Source organism: Rhincodon typus, chromosome 9, assembly GCF_021869965.1.
Source record: "Rhincodon typus isolate 14 chromosome 9, sRhiTyp1.1, whole genome shotgun sequence".
Lineage (NCBI taxonomy): Eukaryota > Metazoa > Chordata > Chondrichthyes > Orectolobiformes > Rhincodontidae > Rhincodon > Rhincodon typus.
Window position 1 is genome coordinate 16589990 of NC_063340.1, and position 22709 is coordinate 16612698.

General features: G+C 38.7%; 1 protein-coding gene across 2 annotated transcripts in view; it reads right to left on the reverse strand.

The window, feature by feature from the left end:
- Positions 1 to 3560: 3560 nt before the first annotated feature.
- usta (uronyl 2-sulfotransferase a) overlaps positions 3561 to 22709 on the reverse strand; it is an 84295-nt gene continuing 65146 nt past the window's right edge. Inside the window, exons 7-9 of one of the 2 annotated variants that reach the window (XM_048600699.1) lie at positions 21670 to 21827; positions 15967 to 16058; positions 4246 to 4359 (exon numbers count right to left, since the gene is read on the reverse strand). In XM_048600699.1, coding sequence (XP_048456656.1) covers positions 15973 to 16058; positions 21670 to 21827 — 244 coding nt within the window. In that variant the 3' untranslated portion in view covers positions 4246 to 4359; positions 15967 to 15972. Of the gene's footprint in view, positions 4360 to 15966; positions 16059 to 21669; positions 21828 to 22709 lie in introns of both variants that reach the window. The other variant, XM_048600698.1, reaches the window with a different exon arrangement.

A 22709-nucleotide genomic window follows, 5' to 3' on the forward strand; every position in this document is an offset into this window, starting at 1 on the left:
GACACATGAATGCATCTGACACATGAATGCATCTGACACATGAATGCAACATTTTGGTGATGTCTGTCAACTCCCAGCCCTGCTCCATGTTCCAGACAAGTGGTGTTAATCCCAAAATTGAAAAATCCAGGGCTCACTTGCTACAGCTGCAAGTGAGTTCTGTATTTAATCCAAAATATGCTAACCAGATCTTGATACAAATCAGCTCTGGAAACAAAAGCCAGGGTGGGTCAAGTGCCACAGATCCAAAATTAAAAAGATTAATAGTAGAAAAATCAGAAGTGGCAATTATCTGACATTGCTATCTATGACAGATTTGTGGTTACATGAAAGATTCTATTTTAAAAGTCCACAGATGAAAGGAAACAAAGTGAAGTCTGTGGTCTTGAGACCTTTGACCATCACCTTCTTTAATTCCTTGCATCTTCTACTGTCTCCTTTTTCAATAATGATGTAACATAGCCATAACAATGAAATTTAAGGGATTTCTAACCCCAGACCACCCACAGTCCAAGCAGACCAAGAACATCCCAATGAAAATAGCATGATGGAAGAGTTGGAAAGCACAGTTTCCATGCCAAGAAGCAGTTTGTATTATTAAATAATGGAAGAAGACAACTGAAGAGCTACAGCATAAGCTATCTCTACAAGAAGTGTGAATAATTTCCAGGTACAAAATTATGAAAAGGTAGCTGTTTCTTTACCTAGCTGGATCTGATAACTGTAACAAAATGACAAAATGGAGATTACTGAAGATTTAGATTTAAACCCAGTGAAAATGATAAAGTGAACCTGTATCCACTCATCCAAATACTAATGCATAGGTGAAGCCTTTGATAAAGCCACAGCCACAAGGAGTGGACATCCGGATCCACCACACTACTGTCACTGCAGCAGGACCTCATAACCGCCTTCCTCCACTGCAGCCGCAGAAAAGGTGAATTTCAATACAAGAGAAATGAAGAAATAAAACAAAAAAAAACACAGCTGGCCAACTGAGTGGAAGTGTACGGGCACGGAGCCCAAACACTTCCTACCCTGCCACTGCTGCCATCTTACCAAGAAGGTTAAAACACATGGGATCCAAGGTAACTTGGCAAAATGGATCCAAAATTGGCTTACTTGTAGGAGACAGAAGGTAGCAGTAGATGGCTGTATGACTCCAAGCCAGTATCCAGTGGTGTAACACAGAAATCGGTGCTGGGGGCCTTATTGTTTGTGATATCATCTTCTCCCACGTTTATGTATAAGTAAGTTTGCAAATGGCAAGATTGGCTAGCTCGTGAATAGTGAGGAAGGAGGTCTTAGGTTACAGAAAGATATAGACAGGTTAGTCAGATAGACAGATCAACGTAGATGGAATTTAACCCTGAAAAACACGAGGTGATGCACTTTGGAAGTAAAAAGACAACGAAAGACAGGAGTTGAAGCTCGGAGGAACAAAGGCAGAAGGACTGGTTAAGAAGGCATATGATACAGCTGCCTTTATCAGCCAAAGATAACAAGAGCAGGGAGGTTATGTTGAAGCTGTACAAAACTTTGGTTGGGTCACAGCTGGAATACTGTGTGCAGTTTGGCTGCCACACTCGAGGAAAGATGTGATTCACTGGAGGGAGTACAGAGGATATTGCCTGGATTGGAGCATTTTAGCTATGAACAGAGACTGGATAGCTTGGCTTGTTTTCTTTAGAGCTGAGAAGGGGCCTGATTGATGTGTGTAAGATTGAGGGATGGAACAAGGTGGATAGGAAGTAGCTGTTCCCCTTATCTGATAGGTCAGTTACAAAGGGGCATGATTTTAAGGTGAAGGGAAGGAGGTTTAGAGAGGATTTGAGGAAACATATTTTCACCCAGCAGGTATTGGGAACCTACAGTGAACTTCCTGGGAGGCTAGTTGAGGTGGAAAACCTCAAAACCTTTAACAAGTATGCAGGTATGCATTTCAAATCTTCGTCATAACATTCACGTCTATGGGCCAAATGGGCTCTTCAATGCAGTTTGACTGTTATCCCAACGTACTGTTGTAGCTGATTGCAAAATTTATCAGTCAACACTCCCTTCTGATTTACCCACTTCTCTCCCTTGCCTGATGACCCTATATCCTGGAATATAGAGCTGCCAACCCTGCCCTCCACTCAACCCGGTCTCGGTGACAGCAGTGGCATCACACTCCATTGTCTTTTCCATCAGAATCCTTGCATTAAAATAAATACTATTCTATGATGCTAAACTCCCCTGTGCCTCAACTAGTACAGTTAATTTCTATGCTTTCCTAACTGATTTGCTGTCTCTTCTAATTTTGACATGTTTCTCCCCCAACTGGACTTTCTCTCTCTCAGGATCCCAAATCCTGCTAAGTTAGTTTAAACCTTCTCTAGCAGCACTAGAAAAACCTCCCACAGGGATGCTGGTCCCATTCCAGTTCAAGTATAACTCCTCTGTCTTGTACAGATCCTACTGTCCCTAGTAACAGTCCTAATGTGCCAGAAATCTATAGCCTTCCCTCCTGCACCATCGCTCCAGCCACTCTCATCTGGACTGATCTCCTGTTCTCTATTCAGTGGCAGTTATCCAGAGATTACTACTGTTTTGGGTCCTGTTTCTTAGTCTATTTCCTAACTCCCTAAATTTCTGCTTTCAGGATGTCATCCATTTTACGTGTACCACGGTGGCAGCATACCATTCTGAATTTCTTTTTCCTGTTCATGATTACATCATTACAGATACTTTTAGAAGATTTTTTTAAAACTATGTAATAGATCTATGCACAGTCATTGAAAGTATATCGATAGCCTCATGTGAATATGTTCATTGACTGACCACCAGGGTAGTCAAACTACAAAAATAAAACTTATGGTCTATTAAACCAAGTTTCACTCTGAAATTTGACTTGTCTAGTATTACCATCATAACCATAGAGATACTGACATTAAAAGATGCATACAAAACAGAAAAGGTGAAACGGCCTGGGTCACTCTTCTCTTGAAATTAGATGACCAAGAGTTGACCTATGATAGTTTTCATAGGGTTCTGGTGTATGTTCCGGTTGTGGGGTAGAATAAAAAGAGGCCATTTATGTAAGAAACTCAACAAGAATTCAATTGGGAATTTAAGAAACTTACTCCGAGACAGACTGAGAAAGTGAAAGATGCTATCAGACAGTAATTGAGGCAAGTAGTATAGATGGATTTAAGAAGAAACTTAAAATTGCATGTAAAAAAGGACATGAAGGATTACGTTGATAGAGTTAGATGAAGATTAGAGAGAGTCTAAAGTGGAGAATAAATGCAGGCATCGTGTGGTTGGGATGTGTAGTCTGTTTCTATGATATATTTTTAAATTTGTTCTTAGTATGTGAACTTCATCAGCATTTCCAGTTCATCACCCTATCGCTAATTTTGAGAAAGTGATTGGGTAGTACCTTCTTGACTTGCTACAGTCTATGCCATGTAGATGCTGTGTGATCCTATGAAAATATATCCAATTAGGCCTAAAATTGTCAACAGAAAATGTTTTCAATTAGGTAAGCGAGAAAGAAAGAAAATGTAACTGACATGATCTTGGATTACATCTGATATGCTTTAAAATTGTTTATTCTCTGACAAATCAGAATGAATACAGTGCTGCAAACACTACAAAATCCCCTGCCTTAAATCCCCAGTCCAATTTTATTTCCTTGGATGGTGTCTCCCATTTGAAGATGCAGCATTTTAGGAAAATGAGCTAGTATCTAACTTGATTAGTACTTTTCTCAGACTGATATAATGCATTACCGTCTTTACATTTTTTAAACAAGTAACTAAATAAATCATTCATTGAACATATATTTTAAAATGCAGATAATAGTAGTTGAAAGTGTCTCACCTGCTGGTACAGCAGTTGGTAAAGAAACATTAGAAATAAAAAAAAAAATAAAAATCATGCAATAGCATGAAAAGTGTAAGTTACAAACAGCTGCCTTGCAAAGATTGATTGCAATTGTGAATGTGTTAATCTAATCTCAAGAACACCGCAGTATCTCCTGACCAAATTGCAGTTCCTTGTGACTGCAAAGAACACATTTAAGTCCCCAAAATGTGGCTCGCTGTTATCATCGATAAATATCTTTTAACCACGCGTTGTCATCATCGTCATGGCCGGGCCCAGGACTTTCCATCTGAGATGCAATCTCATATTGTTTATTCGGAGCACTAGCCCGAGTCTTCAGGCCAAACTTCCGTTTCAATAAATGGAACTGATCCTTAACGTAGTTATAAAAGTTGTATTCGTATCGCATTCGTTGATACAGCACCTTTAGCGCTTCTGGGGAGGGAACCTGTTTCTTCACAGTGTTCGTCCCATTTCCAAGTTTTTTATACTCTGTAAAGGAAGAAAAACATTGTCAGACGTTCTAAGAATTCCATGTGTTGTACATAGGAGAATGATGATGACAAATTATCTTACAAATATTTATGAATGTTCCCAGTGAAAATATTGATACAGCAAATTTTGATTTAACCAGCACCTTATGAACCATCACTCAATAAATTTGCAAAAATTATATACCTCAAATACCGTATGTTTACTGTATTATTGCGATCTCCTTGACATCTGTGTAATCAGTTGAGGCAGCAACTGAAAAGGGGTCTCTGCTGATAAGTTTTATTTAAGCCAAAGTTGCATTATTATTGAAGTGATTTATAGTGTAAATAAATTCTAAGTGATGTGTATACCCTCCGCATTATATTTCTATTACTTAATGTGTGTGTTTTTACATTGATTATGTGGACCTCTTGATCAACCAGAATATTTGATCAATTGGCACACTTCTGGTTCCATGGGTGCCAATTAATAAAAAGTTTGCTGCGTTAAAGTTTTGTGATAAAAATCTGTGACTAATCACATCCCAATTGAATGAAACTCAATTTCATTTTTTAAATTGAAGCAAAATAGATTTTCAGATTACTTTTGTAGTCTTACCATAGTTACATTTGTTTCTGCCATGGGATCATTATCAGATAATACACAATAAACACCACCACAAAATACACATGATGATAGGTACTGTAAAATAAAAGAGAAATGAAGAAATATAGCAGCAGAGGGAACATGGAAAGATAGTACCAGAAAAAACTAAAATGTGGAAAGCAGCAGTGAAAAATGAAGAATGTAGTAGATATAGAGTAACAACGTAAATTACAAGAAAAATGTGTTTAAGTTCTAAAAGAAGGCAGAAGTTGAAAAGCAGACTTTTAGGGAGGGAATACCATAGAAGATAGCTGAAGGCATTATTACCAATGGTGATGGGTTGGAAAGAGGAGGAGAAGAATATCTGGGGGTATAAAAGGATGTGAGGGAGTCATTTGGGCAGGGAAAAGCAAACTTTGAAACAGTTTTTAGGGCCAGGAGAGGTTATAGAATTCGAGACCAGCAAAGGCAGGAATACAAATTGAAACTTAATCCTTTCACATGTGAAATTTTGAGAGGCACTGTACGTTAGCAAGGACAACGGTGAGTTGAACTTGGGTCATGACAAAATATGGGTATAGAGTTTGGCCGGGTTTAAGTCGGTGATAGGAAATGAGTAATGACAGCCACAATAGTAATCAAATCAAGAGATAGAAAAGGCATTGGTTAGTGTCTTAGTGAAAACCTTTATTTTTTTATCCACTTTCTTTGTACTGAGCAAGTCTGTAATCGATGACTGGCAACATTTATGGAACAGATAATTGCAAGAATTGCTAAGTAGCAACATTAAGGCCACTCAGGACAGTTCAGTCATCACTGAAGAAGAGTTCAAAGGTTACATGCAGTGAGTAGGAAAAGGAGAAAGACAGCCAGAGAGATGTCCACTCCACCTCAACAGCACTGCAGTTACTGTACTGCTGGGAAGTAAACTCAAGTACACAGATTCTGTGTAGGGGAATCAGTGAGGACTCGAGCAGTTGAATAAAGCTGTACTGTTAACACTTAGAAGTTCTAGCAATTAATAGATAGCTAAGTGTTGGAGTCAGGACTCAGTAGTAGTCCTGGGGAGCTGAGAAAGTGGAAAGGCTCTATTGGGAAACCATAAAAGGCTCTGAAGAAGCCTGCATGCATTAAGACTTCAATGCAGTTGAGAGAGCAGTACTTCTTTTATCTAACTGAGCATGATTGGAGCTCAGGGAAACATGCAGGGACACGACTGGCTAGGTGCAGCTAGCCAGTCAGTGACAAGCTGGTATTATGCGAATGACTAATGGAGTGCAGGTTTGGAGTCCTGGGAGGTATAGACCCAGGAAAGGAGGGTGATCAACCAGAACAGGAGCAGTTGTTCAGGCAGTCCGTGACGGAGCAGCTCTTGAGCGTGGGTTTCAAAGCCGGAGTAGCAAAAGTGAAGAATTGCGATCCATTGTGAAGTTGAATGAAATTTGATGACCTACTAAGAAATTCATGGACCTGTTTTGATCGCATATTCCATATGGAGTGTTTTATCCCAGTATATTACCCCTATGAACCATATGTTAATTTGGAGTGATATAGCATAATTTGCACATATACTGTAGGTTATATTACTTTTCCAATGTTGCACAGTAAAGTTGACTATAGCTTCTTCAAAACTGAAATCTTGTGGCTTTATTTCATTAGTTAAGTACCATAGTCTCTCTCTGTCTACTTCAAAAATAACAGTTATGGTTCTTTGATTATGGTAAATTTAGCAGTCTGGTTGGGAATTGTGAAAGATGAGTGGGAATCGAACTAGAAACAGGCAATGTTACAGAAGTTCAAATTATTAGTCTTTGCCTTGGAAATTTCCATTATGGTTAAAAGATACACAAAGTTTGCCAACAACCTGTATCAGTGATCAGATAAGGGAATGGAGTCAGTGGCGAGGGTACGTAGATTTAAGGGCAGCAGATTTGGTCTTCCTAATGTTTACTTGGAGAAAAATGTGAATCCTCAAAAGAGTGGATCTTGAAATAAGCAGTCAGACAGCACAGAACCAATGGAGATAGTTGAGTGGTATAGCTGGGGGTATTGTCACTATACACATGAAAACTAACCCTGGGTCTTCAGATTGGCCATTAAGGGATAAATTCAAAATGAGTGTCTCACAGAATAGGTAGTGGACTACTAATCTGGAAGTATAAACAAGTAATCCAGGATTCCATTTTAGTAATTGAGAACTTGAATTTAGCTGATTAATTAATCCTAGAAAGTAATAGACTATGAAGCTACAGGATTATTGAAAGAAAACACAATTGGTTCAATATGGACCTTTAGGGATAGAAATCTGCTGCCCATAGCAGGTTCTGGCCAATGCATAACTCCAGCAATGTGATTGACCGGCCTCTGAAATGGCCCAGCAAGCTAAGTAAGATGTTCAAAACTACTAATTGCTGATAAATAATATCAAGAATAAAGTCAGTTGGACCCTCAGTATCTATCATTGGCATCAGAGTTAAACATCACAAAAGTACACTCAACCTAGTCAAAACTTTAAAAGTTCTTCAGACAGCTGTCCCACAGACTAACCAAACAATAGCCTGACAATAGTCATGGCCACTTTCTAGGTTACAGACAATAAAGTACACCTCCCTTACAGGATTACCCATAGGTGTGAAACTGCTGTTTTTTTGACACAATTGCTATAACTTTATTGGTATCATCACTATCAAGACTTATCGATTTTATTAGCTCTTGGGGCTAGGCTGGACAGTTCTATGCAGTTCTGGTATAACTGGGTCAGGAGGTGTTAAGTATTGCTCGGACCACTCACTGTACAGGGTGAAACAGAACATGAAACCAATAAATAGTCTGCTACTGCATCAATGCAGTATATTGATAAGCAAGTCAGCAAGTTACTTTATTCATTTAGTAGGAATTAAAATTCATGCACGACAGCTTAGAAAATGTCAGTTTTGGAACATCTCCAGTTTTCAGATGGCTATATTTGAGACAGAGTAGCTATACTCATCAACTATACTTCATACGTTTCAGTCAATGTCCCAGGCTCCTCCATTACCATTCCTGGACACATCCTGCCCACTCGTCATCGCTACAGTCAGAAGGGAGTGGCTTTGAGTATCCTCAATGTTCATTCCAGACCACGTGAGATCTCAAGGCATCAGGGACAACATTAGGAAGGAAACCTGCTGCTGGTTACCAACAAACATCTTCTCCCAGCTGATGAATCAATACTCCTCCATGTTGAATATCCCACAGAAGAAATACTGAATGCACTCTGGATGTGGGGACTTGGGTATCCATCACTAAAAGTGCCTCAGTAATACCACTACTGACTAAGTTGGCCATGTCCTGAAGGACATAACAACAGTGGTCAGAGAACCACAGGGAAAAATGTGCTTGGATCTTATCCTACTGACCAACCTGTTTCAGGTGCAGATGTCCATGGCAGTACTGGTAGACATGACTGACACATTCCTTATGAAGACAAGATTTGATATTTTCAATGGAGCTCATCCTTCTAGTGTTGAGATACCACCATGTTGAACAGGACAGATTTAGAACAGAACTAGCAGCTGAAATCTACATATACAGGATTTGGATTAAAAAGCAGCAACAAAATTGCATCCTACTGAATCTGTGACCTAGTGGTCCTACATATTTCCCTCTCTTTGATTACCACCAAGAAAGGGGGGAGAGCAGAAAACCATTGCCAGGATGAGCATCTGGAATACTTGAAAATGAAATGCCAACCTAGTGAAGCTACAAAGTAGTACAATACTATTCAACCAAATGAACTAAACCATCCCATAAACAACAGATCAGATCAAAACTGTACAGTCCTATTACAGCAGTGAACATTTAAACAACTAATGGAAGAGACTTCCTAAACAGCTTCATCCTCAATAACAGCAGAGGCCTATACACAATTCAAAAGTCAAGGCAGAGGCATTTACAACTAATTTCAGATGGAAGAGCCAAATGGATGATTCAGCTTGGTCTCTTCCCGAAATTCCTGGCATTGCTGATGCCAGTCTTCAGCTAAGTCAATTCACTCCATGTGATAATCAAACTGCTGAGTGTATTTGAAAGTACAGTGGAAGATGAAGGGCTCAGACAATGTTCCAGCTTTAGTGAACTGCTCCAGAATAGCAAATTCTCTTGTCAAGCTTTTTCAACTATAAACAATAGCATCCACATACCCAAATGAAAAATTGTGTAGGGATGTCATATCCACAAAAAGCAGGACAAATCTTATCTGCCCAAATACTGCTCCACTAGTTTACTATCAATTAGCAGCAAAGTGGTGGAAGGGCTAATTGACATTTCTATCAAGGGGTACCTACCCACCAATAACCTGCTCACTGACTTCAGTTTGACTTCAGGCTTGATATTTTATTATAGCACTGTTCCAAACTTGGTGAAAGAGTTGAATTCCAGAGGTGAGGTGCAAGTGACTGGCCCAGACATCAACATAGCATTTGACTGAATTTGGCACTATAGAGACTGAGTAAAATGGAAATCAATAGAAATCGGGGGGAAACTCTCCAATGGCCAGAATAATACCTAACATACAGGTATTTCTCCTGTAACATGATAGTTGTGTTCTTGTGTGACCTTGCACTATGGAAAATTGTGTTGTTGGAAAATCGCTACACTGTACAATAGAAAGTTTGCATTATCCAAACAATGTCCACTATTCATCAATCGTGTTACAGCCAATTCACATTAATGAAAAACGTGTTGTAGCAGAAATATCTGTAAAAGAAGATGGCTGCGGTTGTTGGAGATCAAGCCTTTTAACGCTGGGACTGTTCTTTCATTAAGTCAGAAGGGGAATGTTTACACATGATTGCTCCATTTGCAGGACCTCAGATAATGAATTAGTTCAATCCCACATACAAGATGAACTAGACAACATCCAAAACCTGGTCTGCTGACTGCTACCTAGCACCTGGTGCTAGGTAACAGTCATCTCCAATAAAATTACCATTTGCATTCAATGGCATTACCATCATTTGATATCCCACCATCAATATCCTGATAATCACAACCTGGAAGTTAAATATAAAAGGGAGTGCTAGATGTTGGAGTACTCTTTCTGCAGTGTGTCCTCCTGATGCCACAAAACCTTTCTGCCACCTACAAATCATAAGTCACAAATGGGATAGAATGCTCTCTATATGCATTGATGATTGCTACTCCAACACTCAAAAGGTTCAACTGGCACCTTATCTACTACATTAAAATTTCAATCCCTCCACAACTGGCACACAGACGCACAGCTGCAACTCAGTAAGGTTTCTTTGATAGCAATTCTAAATATGCAATCTCTTTCCGACCTTGAAGGACAGGGGTAGCAGATACAAGGGTACACCAAAATGCCAGGTCACATACTGATTTAGAAATATATCATTGCTGCCTCATCGTCACTGGGTTAAAATCCTGGATCTCCTGATCTAACAGCACTGTGGGAGGACCTTTTCCAACCAAGAGTACGATGGCTCAAATAGATTACAGCACCACCTTTGTAAGGGTTAGTATAGATGTACAATAAACCAGTAAGACCTACATTCTGAGAACGAATTAAAAAGGGCTATTGGAGGGACTCTCTAGATTATTACAGCAAATCCTTTGGCTTTAACTGGATTTGTAACAATGCATATAGGGATGGACAGATCCACAAGTTGAACAATGGATCATAAGAAGATGGTGTTAAAAGCTGCAGAAAGGAAAAGAAAGGATAATGTTTTGGTTTGAAATTTTTTGGCACTGTGGAGAATGGAAATTTGATGGAAGGAATTCAAAACTGGGAATTGCAGAAATGATGTGTATGGTTGTGGGATGTCATGAGTTGGGAGAAGAAAGGGAGGCAGGAGATGGAGCACTAGTTTGTAGGAACACAGGAGTCTAAGGCAGCTTTTACTGCAAGAGTGATAATGGCATGTTGAAAAGTGTGGGACACAGTACCAAGGAGGGACCCACATACAATGTCAGCTTGCAGAGGGTTGAGGAAAGGAAGTTGATCAGTTAGTTAGTTGCACTGGTACCAAGCAAGCAAGTAATGGGGCACATTGACAAAATGTGGTCAAAGAGTATACATGGGGAGCTGAAATCAACAGTAATGACGGAGAGGTTTAACTTGGACAAGGGCTAGGGATTCTGAATAGACAATTGTGTGGATTGTTGTTTTGGGGAAAAAAAACCCCAATGAAATCCTTCTAGTTGTTGATCAGGGTAGATGGTAGGAGAGAGGAGCTTGATAAGGTGGTTGGCAGCATAGAAAGACAGGCAATCTGGAGTGACCCTAGACCTGTGGAGTCATTAGGTGAGGGCAAAGCATGGAGAAGTTTCAGATGGGGTTGTCAACTAGGAGGTAATGCGATAAGGGGGAGGTCATTGAAAAAACTGAAACTTGACTTGGTAAAAAGGGCCACTGCAACAGTCCGAGTGGGACAAATTGTAGAAAGTACAGAGAGTTGAGGGTACTACAGGAAGGAGCCAGTTGTGAACCAACTTTCAAACAAATCCCAGGAGGTTGACAAACAAATCCATGATCAAATACTTACATTTATGTAGCACCTTTAACATAATGAAATTTAATGGATGTTGTGCAGATCAAACAAAAACAGACAGTGCCATACAACGGTACAAGTAAGCAAAAGCTTGATCAAGGAGCACTTTAACAGAAATAAATAAAAGAGGTTTAGGGAAGAACTTAAGGTTTGCGGTCAGTGGTTGGGCAATGAAAATAATGGGTGCAGAAGAAGCCAAAACTGCATGCACTTAGTTCTGTAGGAAAGTAAGAAGTTAGGGAAAGACAAGGTCATAGAAGGATCTGAATATCAGGTGAAGATCATAGCAACACTATGGGTAAGAAACAACATGCCATCATAGAAACAGACAGCAACATAGGAGATAATGTGTCACAGTGGCAAATAAAGGGAGGGATAACAGAGGAAGAAAATAAAGAATGACATGCAAAACAAAGCAGTCATAAGGGGGAGAAAAACAATATAGCAGAAGGCAGCACTAAGAAATGATCCAGTAGCAAAGGTGAAAGTATTAACTATTCAAAAGCTCCAGCTGGTATACAGAAAAAAAGACACGAGTAAAAGGCCAGGAGGATAAAAAATTTCCAAAATGTGCACAGCTGAACTTTATTAATCAGCATGTTTCCAGTTCAATAAGGAAGAATACAATGGCCAGTCTCTTTCCAGGAAACTAAAAGGATAAGTGGAGTATTTCATTTGTATAAAACTTAAGTATTAGTGATAATATAATTAGGACTGGGAAGAAAAATCAAAGCTGAAAATACCCAATTTGAAGAGAACTAACTTCAGTGATTAAGAGATACAACACAACTCACTGGAACAAAAAGAGACCAGGAAAAGCATAAATGAGCAATGCCATGTCTGCAGCTCAGCAAAAGATGTGTACAAACCAAGCATACTCATATAAAGAGAAAGGATAGTGGAACCAGAACTACAGCTCCCTGGGTAACAAAGGAAAATAGCAGTTAAAAAATTGACAACGTTTTATGACAAATGTCAGCAACAGTAAAGAACCAAGGATACTGGGAAAAGGATATACGAAGGCAAAAAGAGGTACTGAGAAAATAGTAATCAATAACATAAAAGAAAACCTATTTTGTAAATAAAAGTAAAAGAGAAGGTGGGACTGAAAGAGGAAATCATCTTGTGAAGGCAGATGATGACTAAATGAGCATTTTGCATCTGTCTGCACAAAAGAAGATGAAAAAGTTAATGTCGCCGTAAAGGAGGAGAGAATGGAGCTATTGCACGGGATAAAAATAAAAAGGAGGTATTAAGTAGGTTAGCATCATTCAGTTAATAATTCAACTGGTCCGTGTGGAACGCATTCTAGGTTGCCAAGTGTAACTAGGGCAGATATAGTAAAAACTCCGATTACAATCTTTCAATCCACCTTGAAATAAAAATTATTTTTCACACAGGCCTATTAATAACTGGAATATATGTCTTGAAAGGGTGTTAGAATCAGACTTTTTAAGAACTTTCAAAAGGCAAGTGGACTTTCCAACAGGCAACTCCCTCTTGGGTTATTTGTAAAAAGTTGGAGTGTGGGACTAAATTGGACAGCTCCCTCAAAAAAAACTGACAAGTGAAATGGGCCAAATAGGTTCCTGTTCTGTACGATTCTATGATTCCAACCTATGTATAACATGAATGGGTCATAAAACAAAGTAGCTGGAAAAGCTTAGCAGGTCTGGCAGCATCCGAGAAGGAAAAAACAGAGTTAACATTTCGGGTCTGGTGACCCTTCCTCAGAACTCAAGTTCCCGAAACGTTAACTGTTTTTTCCTTCACAGATGCTGCCAGACCTGCTGGGCTTTTCCAGCAACTTTGTTTTTGTTCCTGATTTATAGCATCCGCAATTCTTTCAGTTTTTATGAATGGATCATACATTAAGCCAAGGTACTGGAAGTGAATATAGAGGGAAATTTCAAATACAGAGGAAACTAACAAGTTATTCACTTCAATTTGTCTTGAAAGTTATTTCTTTCTTCTTTACTGTGAATGTACACATTAAATAGCAGTGAAAAAAGATCTGACTGCAATGTTAGGTAGTCCAATTAATTTTCCCAGTTCTCATTAAGAATTTAACAGTCAGTTTCAGATTAAAAACCTTTTGAGCTAATTTGCAACTGGCATTATTCTATTTTCTTCAAGAAGCTATTGGCAGTTGTCTCTTTAGCAGTGCAATGCCCCAAGGTGTGGCAATCCCTTCCTAAACCCATTCACCACACTCTCCTCGGTCGTAGTTTAGTGTGCCTGTCCTAATGTCTCCATCTTTGGCTCAAAGACAATTTTTGCCTAATTTACCCACTTTGTTGCATTTTATTGTCAAAGGTTTGCAAGTTGGTCTTCCAGAGATGTGTAATAATTTTTAAAAATTCATAGGAATTACAGCACAAGGCGATTTAGTTCATCGCACTTACATTTTGTTTTGACTTTTCGAATGAAACTGTCTACATTTCTTTTTTATACTTCCCTTTATATCCAGTTCCCTTTTAAATTATACTTTATGTCCTACTATTATTCCATGTTCTAAAAGGCCGCTTAGATTTTCACCCTTTTTTCTAGTACAAGTCCATGTTGCCTTGTTACTGATCCAATGAAAACTCACCATTTATTTCACAATATTCCATAATTTTGAAAATCTCTACACCACTCAATATGAACCGTAAGTTTTAATTATGCATTCTCTGTTCCAGTGATCTATTGGCTAATAATAGTGATCTGTACATTGTTATAGGTCTCTGCTGCAGCTATCTAAGCATTCTCGGCAAACTGGGCTATGTTATAGCTGTGTCGTTCCAACAGTCTGTTGTGGACAATTATTGTGGGGATTAGTGTGCTCTATTACGGATCTCTGTTCAAGTGATCTGTGGGCTCGTTTTCCAGTAAAATGCAATCTCCACCGTAGGGCTTTGTTCTTACTTGCTCCCTCAGTGATCAGTATGTTCTAGCATAGTGATCTTGGTGATCTGTTATAGTGTTCTGCTCCATTATGGTGTCTCCATTACTTTATATTGTGGACACTAAACAAAAAAACATGGAGACCTGAAGGGCAAGGACATGGTTATTTTGAGACCTACTAGCAGTTTTAATGTTTTGTTAATGACTTTCTGCAGGCTTTTCTCAAGCAAACAGTGTTTGTAATTGTATTTCTGTCTAAACCTGGGTTTGTAGAGAAAGGGTGCAGCCATTGTCTGGCAGTTATACTTAGGTTTATACAGGTACAATGGATAACATAATAACTGATGCAGACAGTTTGCTTTTGGTGTCAGTTGATATCTGTAGCAAACCTTCTGCCCTAAGTCCATGAAATCAAATTACAGGGGGGCACTGAAAGCAGCCCCTTTGAATGTTCAAACTGCTGTATTTGTTTTCTGTTGCTAATATGCCTGAATTCTAATGTCTATTTACTATGGTGAAATTCACATTGTGTGAAGGCAGCAATGGCTATCCTTAATGAGAAGTAATGTTCCAGTTAGCATACAAATATAATGTGTACATGCACCAAAATGCAGGTCATTACAATTTCAATGATTGGAAGTTATTTGGACTAGTGCTGGAGTATCATTACACTGACAGCAAGATTTAGACACATTTCTCAATTCCACTCTTCCGTTAAGTCCTTTTCCTGTGCAGTCATTATAATATTTGGAAGATCCCACATTTAATAAACACACAAACAGACCACACTGCTCAAGAGCCTGCTAGTTGCAAAGGGCAACTTATTGGGGCACAGAAAACAACATATTGATCCTATGGAGATGGCACTTCGATGGTCCCACTATTGCATGAAGACCAACTTTACCACCATTTCTAGTACTTTTGTCTTTGAGTAAGAAGAGGATGGTTTAGTTGCAGTTTATAATCTGGGTGACATTTCTATACAATACCGAGGGAGTACTGAATTATTGGAGATGCCAATATCATTTTGCAAAGCATGTTTTGATTAATACTCATTCCTCACTCAAGAACCAAGAGACTGATTAGTGGTCATTTACCTCATCTTGCAAGCTCACTGCCACATAAGGGCATGAAGTTGATTTTTAAAAAAATAGTCAACGATTGTCAAACATTTTCAGGTCTGAGCATGTGAAAGGAGTACTGTGTATTAATGCAAGTTCTTTCCAACTGTGCTCATAAAGATTAATTACCAAGTGAGAGCATTTGTTCAATCTACATCATCCTTCCCAAACATCTAGATTTCCTTCCGTCCCAACATGTAAATACAGCCTGTCTAGCTCCTGAACTTTTATTTCACTTGAACGGCCACAAACCATTTCAAATGTTGATTGCTATACATGCAAAGTGATTTTGATATTTGTCCTTTTATTAATTGTACCCAAGTCCTTTTCTTCTCCAGTCATGCCGAAACAGTGCTCAGGGTGAACACTTTGTATTCCATTCGGTGTCTCCTATATTCAGATAATGTATCCTCACATTTACCTACTTTCAAATACTAAAGGGTCCAAGTTTTTCTAACCTTTCCTTACAACTCAGTCCTCTGACACCAGGGATCAGCCTTGTGGCCCTTCTCTGCATCGCCTCCACTGCTCAGAGGTTTTCCCCTTGTGCCTTGGTAAACCGGAAATATGAAAAAAGAATTAAAGGGCTGGTTAGTATTTAGAATCCTCTGCCACAAATGGAAATTTAAGCAGAATACATAAATTCTTGTAAAATTCTCAGAAATTAGGAATGTTGACAGGCAAAGGAAGTGGGATTTGACTAGATGGTTCATGGAGAAACATCTGGAGGAGATCTGGTGGGCCAAATGTTTAAAATGTATGAACAAGCTCTAACAATCTGTGTACATTGTAAAAAAAAAAGGACGCTTGGAACTTTAATATGCCAAAAAAAACAAATAGAGGTAATCTTATCATCTGATATGGTCTGAAGGGCTGCCGGGGACCTAATGGGACAAGAGAACAGGTGATTGATATTAATTAATGGCTAACTGGATATGAATTGATGTATAAATCAGTGATGCTAGTTTTACATAAAGTGTGGCTGACAGAAATAGTTCTCACAAAAGTATGGATTTGGACTCTGTTCAAAAATATTTATCTTGCAGTGTACAACCTGTGGGTATTATTAGCAAGGTTAGCATTGTTGCCCATCAAATGAGTGGCTTGCCATATCATTTCAGAAAGCAGTTAAGAGCCAACCACATGCCATGGGACTGGAGTCACATGCAAGTCGAATTAGGTAAGGATGGCAGATTGCCTTTGATAAAGAACGCTAGTGAACCAGTTGGGTTTTTACAACAATCAATGGTAGTTTCATGGACACCATTACTAGCTTTTGAATCTGTATTTTATTATTAATTTATATTTTACCAGTTGCCTTTTTGCTGGGAATTTAACTCATTTATCCTGGTGTATTAGCCTGGATCTCTGGACTACAAGTCCAGTGGCATTCCATCAACCTTTTCTGCTAATTGATCAAAAAATACAATTACAAACAAAATCAGAAATTGCTGGAAAAACTCAGCAAGTATGGCAGCATCTGTGGAGAGAAAGCAGAGTTAACATTTCGGGTCCAGTGACCCTACCTCAGAACTGGAAAAAAAACACAATTAGTCAAGGATGATTAATCCTTTTACCAATTTGCTCTGGTTCTCCTTCTTTAGTCCAAAGCTATCCATGCCTCTAATTCTTTTCCCCGATTATTGTTTCTTATCCATCACATGTTAAACGAATCAGCCTTTAGTTGCTAGATATGTTCTTTCTTAAATAGGGATTTACATTATCACTTTCCAAACCTCTGACACTTCTCCTGTCTCTAGGGAAGATTGGAAAATTGTGATAGGCCCTTATGTTATTTACACCCCACTTTCCTCAACAACATGGAATGCAATCTATTTGGAACAGGCAACTTACTCATTCTAAACATTGACAATGCTTTCCAATGCACTCTGCCTATCAATGTATATTCTATCTACTACCTAAACCATCGGTGCTACTTCCAATGTTTTATCAGCATGCTCTTTGAAAGTAGACAATGATGCAAGTACTCATAGCATTCTAGGCTTCTCTGCACTTTGAAGGAAATATTACTACCCCTGTCCTAATTGGCCCACCACTTAGTATTTACACATGCCAGTAGAAGAACTTTTTTCCTCCCTTTTTGTTCGCATATCTTCCCTTTGCCAGTCTTATTTTTCCTTCATCTCCCTCTCACGTATTATACTTTGCCTGGATCTTTCTTGAAGAAATCACCTGATACACAAAGTTTTCTGAAGGAGGGTCTAGGCCCGAAACATCAGCCTTCCTGCTCATCTGATGCTGTTTGGCCTGCTGTGTTCATCCAGCTCTACAGCTTGTTATCTCTGATACACAAAGTAAGCCCCTTTTTATTTTCGTCATATTCTCCATCTTCTATGCCATTCATGGTGCTGTGGCTTTTGTTCCTCTGCCATTTTCTCTTGTTGGAACATATCAAACTCTGTAACTGAAAGATATCCTCCTTAAAAAAAATCTGTTCTGTACACAAACAATCCTGTCAGTCTTGAGTTCCATTTTGACCTGACACGATATCCTCTTATTCCAGTGAAGTTAGCCCTTCTTCAACTTGAAAGATCTACTTTACATTTTCCTTTATCCTCGTCATTACTAATCTAAATCTTATGAAAGGATAATCACTGTTACCAGAATGCTTTCCCGGACAGTTGATCCACTCAGCCCATCTCATTCCATGACCGGATGCAGCAATGCCTCATTCCTAGTTGACCGAGTACATATTGATCAAGGAGATTCTGAGCAAATTTTAGAAATTCTTTGCCTTCTTTGCCTCCTTACCCTTTAATCTTATCCCAATCAATATTTGGGTAATTGCAGTCCCCTGATATTGCCATTCTACAGTTCTTGCACGTATACAATTACCCTTCAGATTTGCTCTTTTCATTCACTATTTGGAGGGCTGTAGAATACTCCCAGTAAGGCGAAGATGGCTTTTTTGCTTCACAACTCTAGCCAAATGGATTGTGTGATAGTAAGAACTGCCGATGCTGCAGTCAGAGATAACAGTCTGGAGAACCGCAGGACAGGCAATATTAGAGGAGTAGGAAAGCTGACGTTTTGGGTTGGGACCCTTCGTCAGAAATTCCAATTTCTGAAGAATGGTCCCAATCCGAAACGTCAGCTTTCCTGCTCCTCTGATGCTGCCTGGCCTGCTGTGTTCCTCCAGCTCCACACTGTGTTATCAAATGGATTGTGTGTTGCTCCTCCTCACCCCTTCCAAAAAAAAAACTTTCTGAAGTATGGGCACTGTTATAGGAAAGAGAGTAGATAATCTTTACACAGCAAGTTCCCAAAAAGTAGCAATAATAACAACCAGATAACTTAGGGTCATACAGATATACAGCATAGAAACAGGCCCTTCGGTCCACCCTATTCATGCTGACCAGATATCCTAAATTAATCTAGTCCCATTTGCCAGCATTTGGCCCATTATCCCTCTAAGCTCTTCCTATTCATATATGCATCTTTATTTTAGTGATGTTGATTTTGGGATAAATTAGTCAGGACAGCAGGGATGACTCTTGATTTTCTTCACAATAGTACCAAGGCATGTTTTACATCTACCTTGGAGAACAGACGGGGTCTTGGTTTAACTTCTACCCAAAGGATACTGTAGAACATTCTCCCAGCATCTCACTGAAGTGAGAGTCTAGATTTTTGTGTTCAAGTATTTGGAGTGGAGTGTGACTTGAATCCACATTCTTATGACTTAGGAAGAGAGATACCAACTGAGCCACAACCTATTCCAAGGCAGAATTTCTTCTGTTGATCTTCTACTGTCTGATCCTGAACCACTGAAGGATTTCCCCTTAAATCACAAGCCTGAACAAGTCTGCTGACATGAATTCAATTCCTTTTAGAGCACCAACTGATATCACATCCAACTAGAATCTTTCAAATGTCTGTTCCACAATCCTGTGGACAAGATAAAAGAGTTTTCTAATCTTTCACCTTACTTCAGGTGTGAGAATTTTGGACCCATGTTCTCTAATCCTGTGTTCAATGTTGAAGTTAAACAGTGAGTTTGGTTCAACCTTATCTTTACTAAATTACATTTTATGTTTTATCTACAAATGAATAGTTTCTTCATAACTTATTTCCCTGAAGTCTGGTCACTCTTAAGTGAACCCTTTCTAATGCATCTCAGATTTTTGGCATATATTTCTCTCACCCTCGGCGCTAAACATCACTCCCGTCACTGAACCTTTGCTTCAGAAAGGGAAACCAATTTATACATGCAATATCTGGTAGTGAGTGTTGCTGAAGGGTCAAACAGAAACCATACCATGTTTAACTTGGACTTAAGACGGTGGAAAATTAAATATTCTAACAGACTGTGGAAATACCATAAACTTTTAAATTGGGTTATTGAAGTGACAGATAAGTTGTAGCGAGATAATAAATGAGCATGCACTCTAACAGAGATTTTAACTTCTATTTTCTTCACTGCCTTTCTAATTTGTTATTATTCAAACCGTACACAAGATATAAACTACATTGCACTGACAGCAGATCACGAGGTCTTACTGCTGAGTCTGAGTATAGGAAAATTTAATAGATTGAATAATAAAATAGTTTACATTGCCAAACAATTGGAATGGTGGGCTAAGATGAAAATCTTTCCAAATATTATAGCTTATTCCAGTCAACATTTCAGCTAAAAGGTTTGAATTATCAGTTAATTCAAAGTAAGCAAATCTGAATAAGAGGAATAAATGAGAATGGAATGTTCAAGAATTCCAAACTCAGACCTTCACAAGGAATTCCTTAACTCAATTTACCTTATCCCATTAGTAATTTCTTCCTGTAACATCTATGACTCTCTACCTCACTCGCCTCCTTCAAGAGGCTCAAAATCTCTCTTTAACCAAGCTTTCAGTTTCTCCTCTAACATCTCTTAATTTTGTTAGATGTTAAACATGTCCAATTATGCTCTGTATGGCTGCAGCAAACTTCTCTTTTATACTTAATCCTCTGTTCCCTTGCAATAAAGGTTAATATTGCATTTGCCTTTTTAATTGCTTGCTGAATGCTAACTTTTTGAGTCATCTACAAGGACACCCCAGTTCCTCTGCAGCATTCTATGTCTTCCTGCCACTGAAAAATCTTATTTCATTTGTGAAATTCACTCACTTAAAATTGCTATATTCCTTTGCTGACTCTTTTTGTGTCCTCCCTATAAAAGATTCTCTTACCGGTCATTGTGTCATCAGAAAATGTGGATACAATACAGTCTTTCCCTCAATCAAAGACTTTAACAGGTCATAAATGGTGGACGCTCCAGCAGTGATTCCTTTGGCACTCCAATTGTTAGCCAATTGCCAACCATAAAATGACCCATTTATTCTGATACTATTTCCTGTTAGTTGGCTAATCCCCTATACATGCTAATATATCACACTCACATCAAATACTCTCATCTTGTGTCATAACGTTTTTATGTGGTACCTACCAAATGCCTTTTGAGGATCCAATACACTACAGCTATGGGTTCCTTCTTTGTCCTTCTGCTTCTTACGTCCTCAAAGAGCATTAATGAATTTGGAAAACAGCTTTTCTTTTATAAAATGATGTTAATTCTACTTGACTATATTACGATTTCCTAAATGTCCTACTCCTACTTTAACAATGGATTACATTTCACTATAACAAATGATAGATTAACTGGTCTAAGTTTCCTTTCTGAATCCTTCCTGTCTCAAATAATAATGCACTTTTTCAATCTGCTAGAACTGTTCCAAATCTAGTAATTATGGGAGATTACAACTAATGTATTACTTATTCTGTAGCCACTTCTTACAGACCTTAGATTGCAGTTCATCAAATGCAATTTACTTAATCCCAACATTTCATTGTTGAAAACCACTCAGTGCAGGTACCTCACTCAGTTGTTACTTATAAACATGACATTCTTTCTAACCAAAAATCATCCCAATAAACCAGCCCGCAATATATTCCTTATTTTCTGGGAGATAAGTGAAAAGTCCAGTTCAGGTAAATGATGAGTGAAGCCCAGAGAAAATGTCAGTATATGCAATATGTGAAATCTGAAGAAATCAAACCAGGCACTAGTTTTGCATTAGTTACAACTTCTAAATAAACAATTGTGTAAGATGTAATTGCAATGCTCCAATGGTTTTACAAAATAGAAACAGTGGCAAAATTACCGGAACTATGATACACAGCACTAGCATCTTTGAAGTAATGAGGTAAAAGTCGTTCCAGTAAAAGCAACACATCTTCCAACTCTTCTAGAATTCCCACGAGCAGGTAATTCTCATTCATGTTCTCTTTAGCTCTTTGCAGAGCCCACTCCCCTGGGTCCCTTTAAAACAAGTGAGAATGGTGAATCAAGGTTCAAATAGTACCATTAAAAACTGCAATTTCTGATTATTATCTATTTACTTTCTTAGCTTCAACATGGAATGACTAAGTAATACAGAGAAACTCTGTCATGAAATCCTAATTATTTAGCATGAAGTAGATAATAAAATGAAGTTAGTCAGGCTATGTAGCCCAATGTCACCATCATGATGAAAATGTTGAAAGAATGCACTGTAGGATATTGCAGTAACTGACCAAGGATCCTCCAACAGCACTTTCTAAACTCGCGATCTCCAGCACCTTGAAGGATAAGGGCAGCGGATACAAGAACCCACCACTTGCAAGCTTCTCTCTAAATCACAAACTGTTGTGACTTGGAATTAAATCACCATTCTTTCACTAAATCAAAGTCCTGAAACTCTCTCCCTAACAGTACCTATACTCCCTAGGCTGCAAGGAGACAGCGCACCACCTAATCAAGGACAATTAGGATTGGGAAATAAACATTCACCTGGCCAGTGATGCCCACACTGCATGTATGAACAAAAAGACAATATCCCCCTCCCAGGTTTTACAGGAAATTTGTAGATTGGTGTTTTTTACGACAAAACAGAAATTTTAGATCAGAACGGAAGATGGAGGACATTCTGTTTCTCTTGGTGCACCTTCTAAAACAATCTAAAGGTTCCTCATCGCCCAATACAGCATTTACCAGCCTCTTGAATGATTCAAGTTTTGCTTCCACTTCCCACCCCAGGGCTCACTTTTGCTATTGATCACTGAGTGTGGGGCAAGGGGCTTCCTGACATCAGGCCTGAGCTTGCCTTTACCTAGTTTCTTGTTTTATTCTCAATCCAAACTCAATTTGAAATCAGCTCGAGTA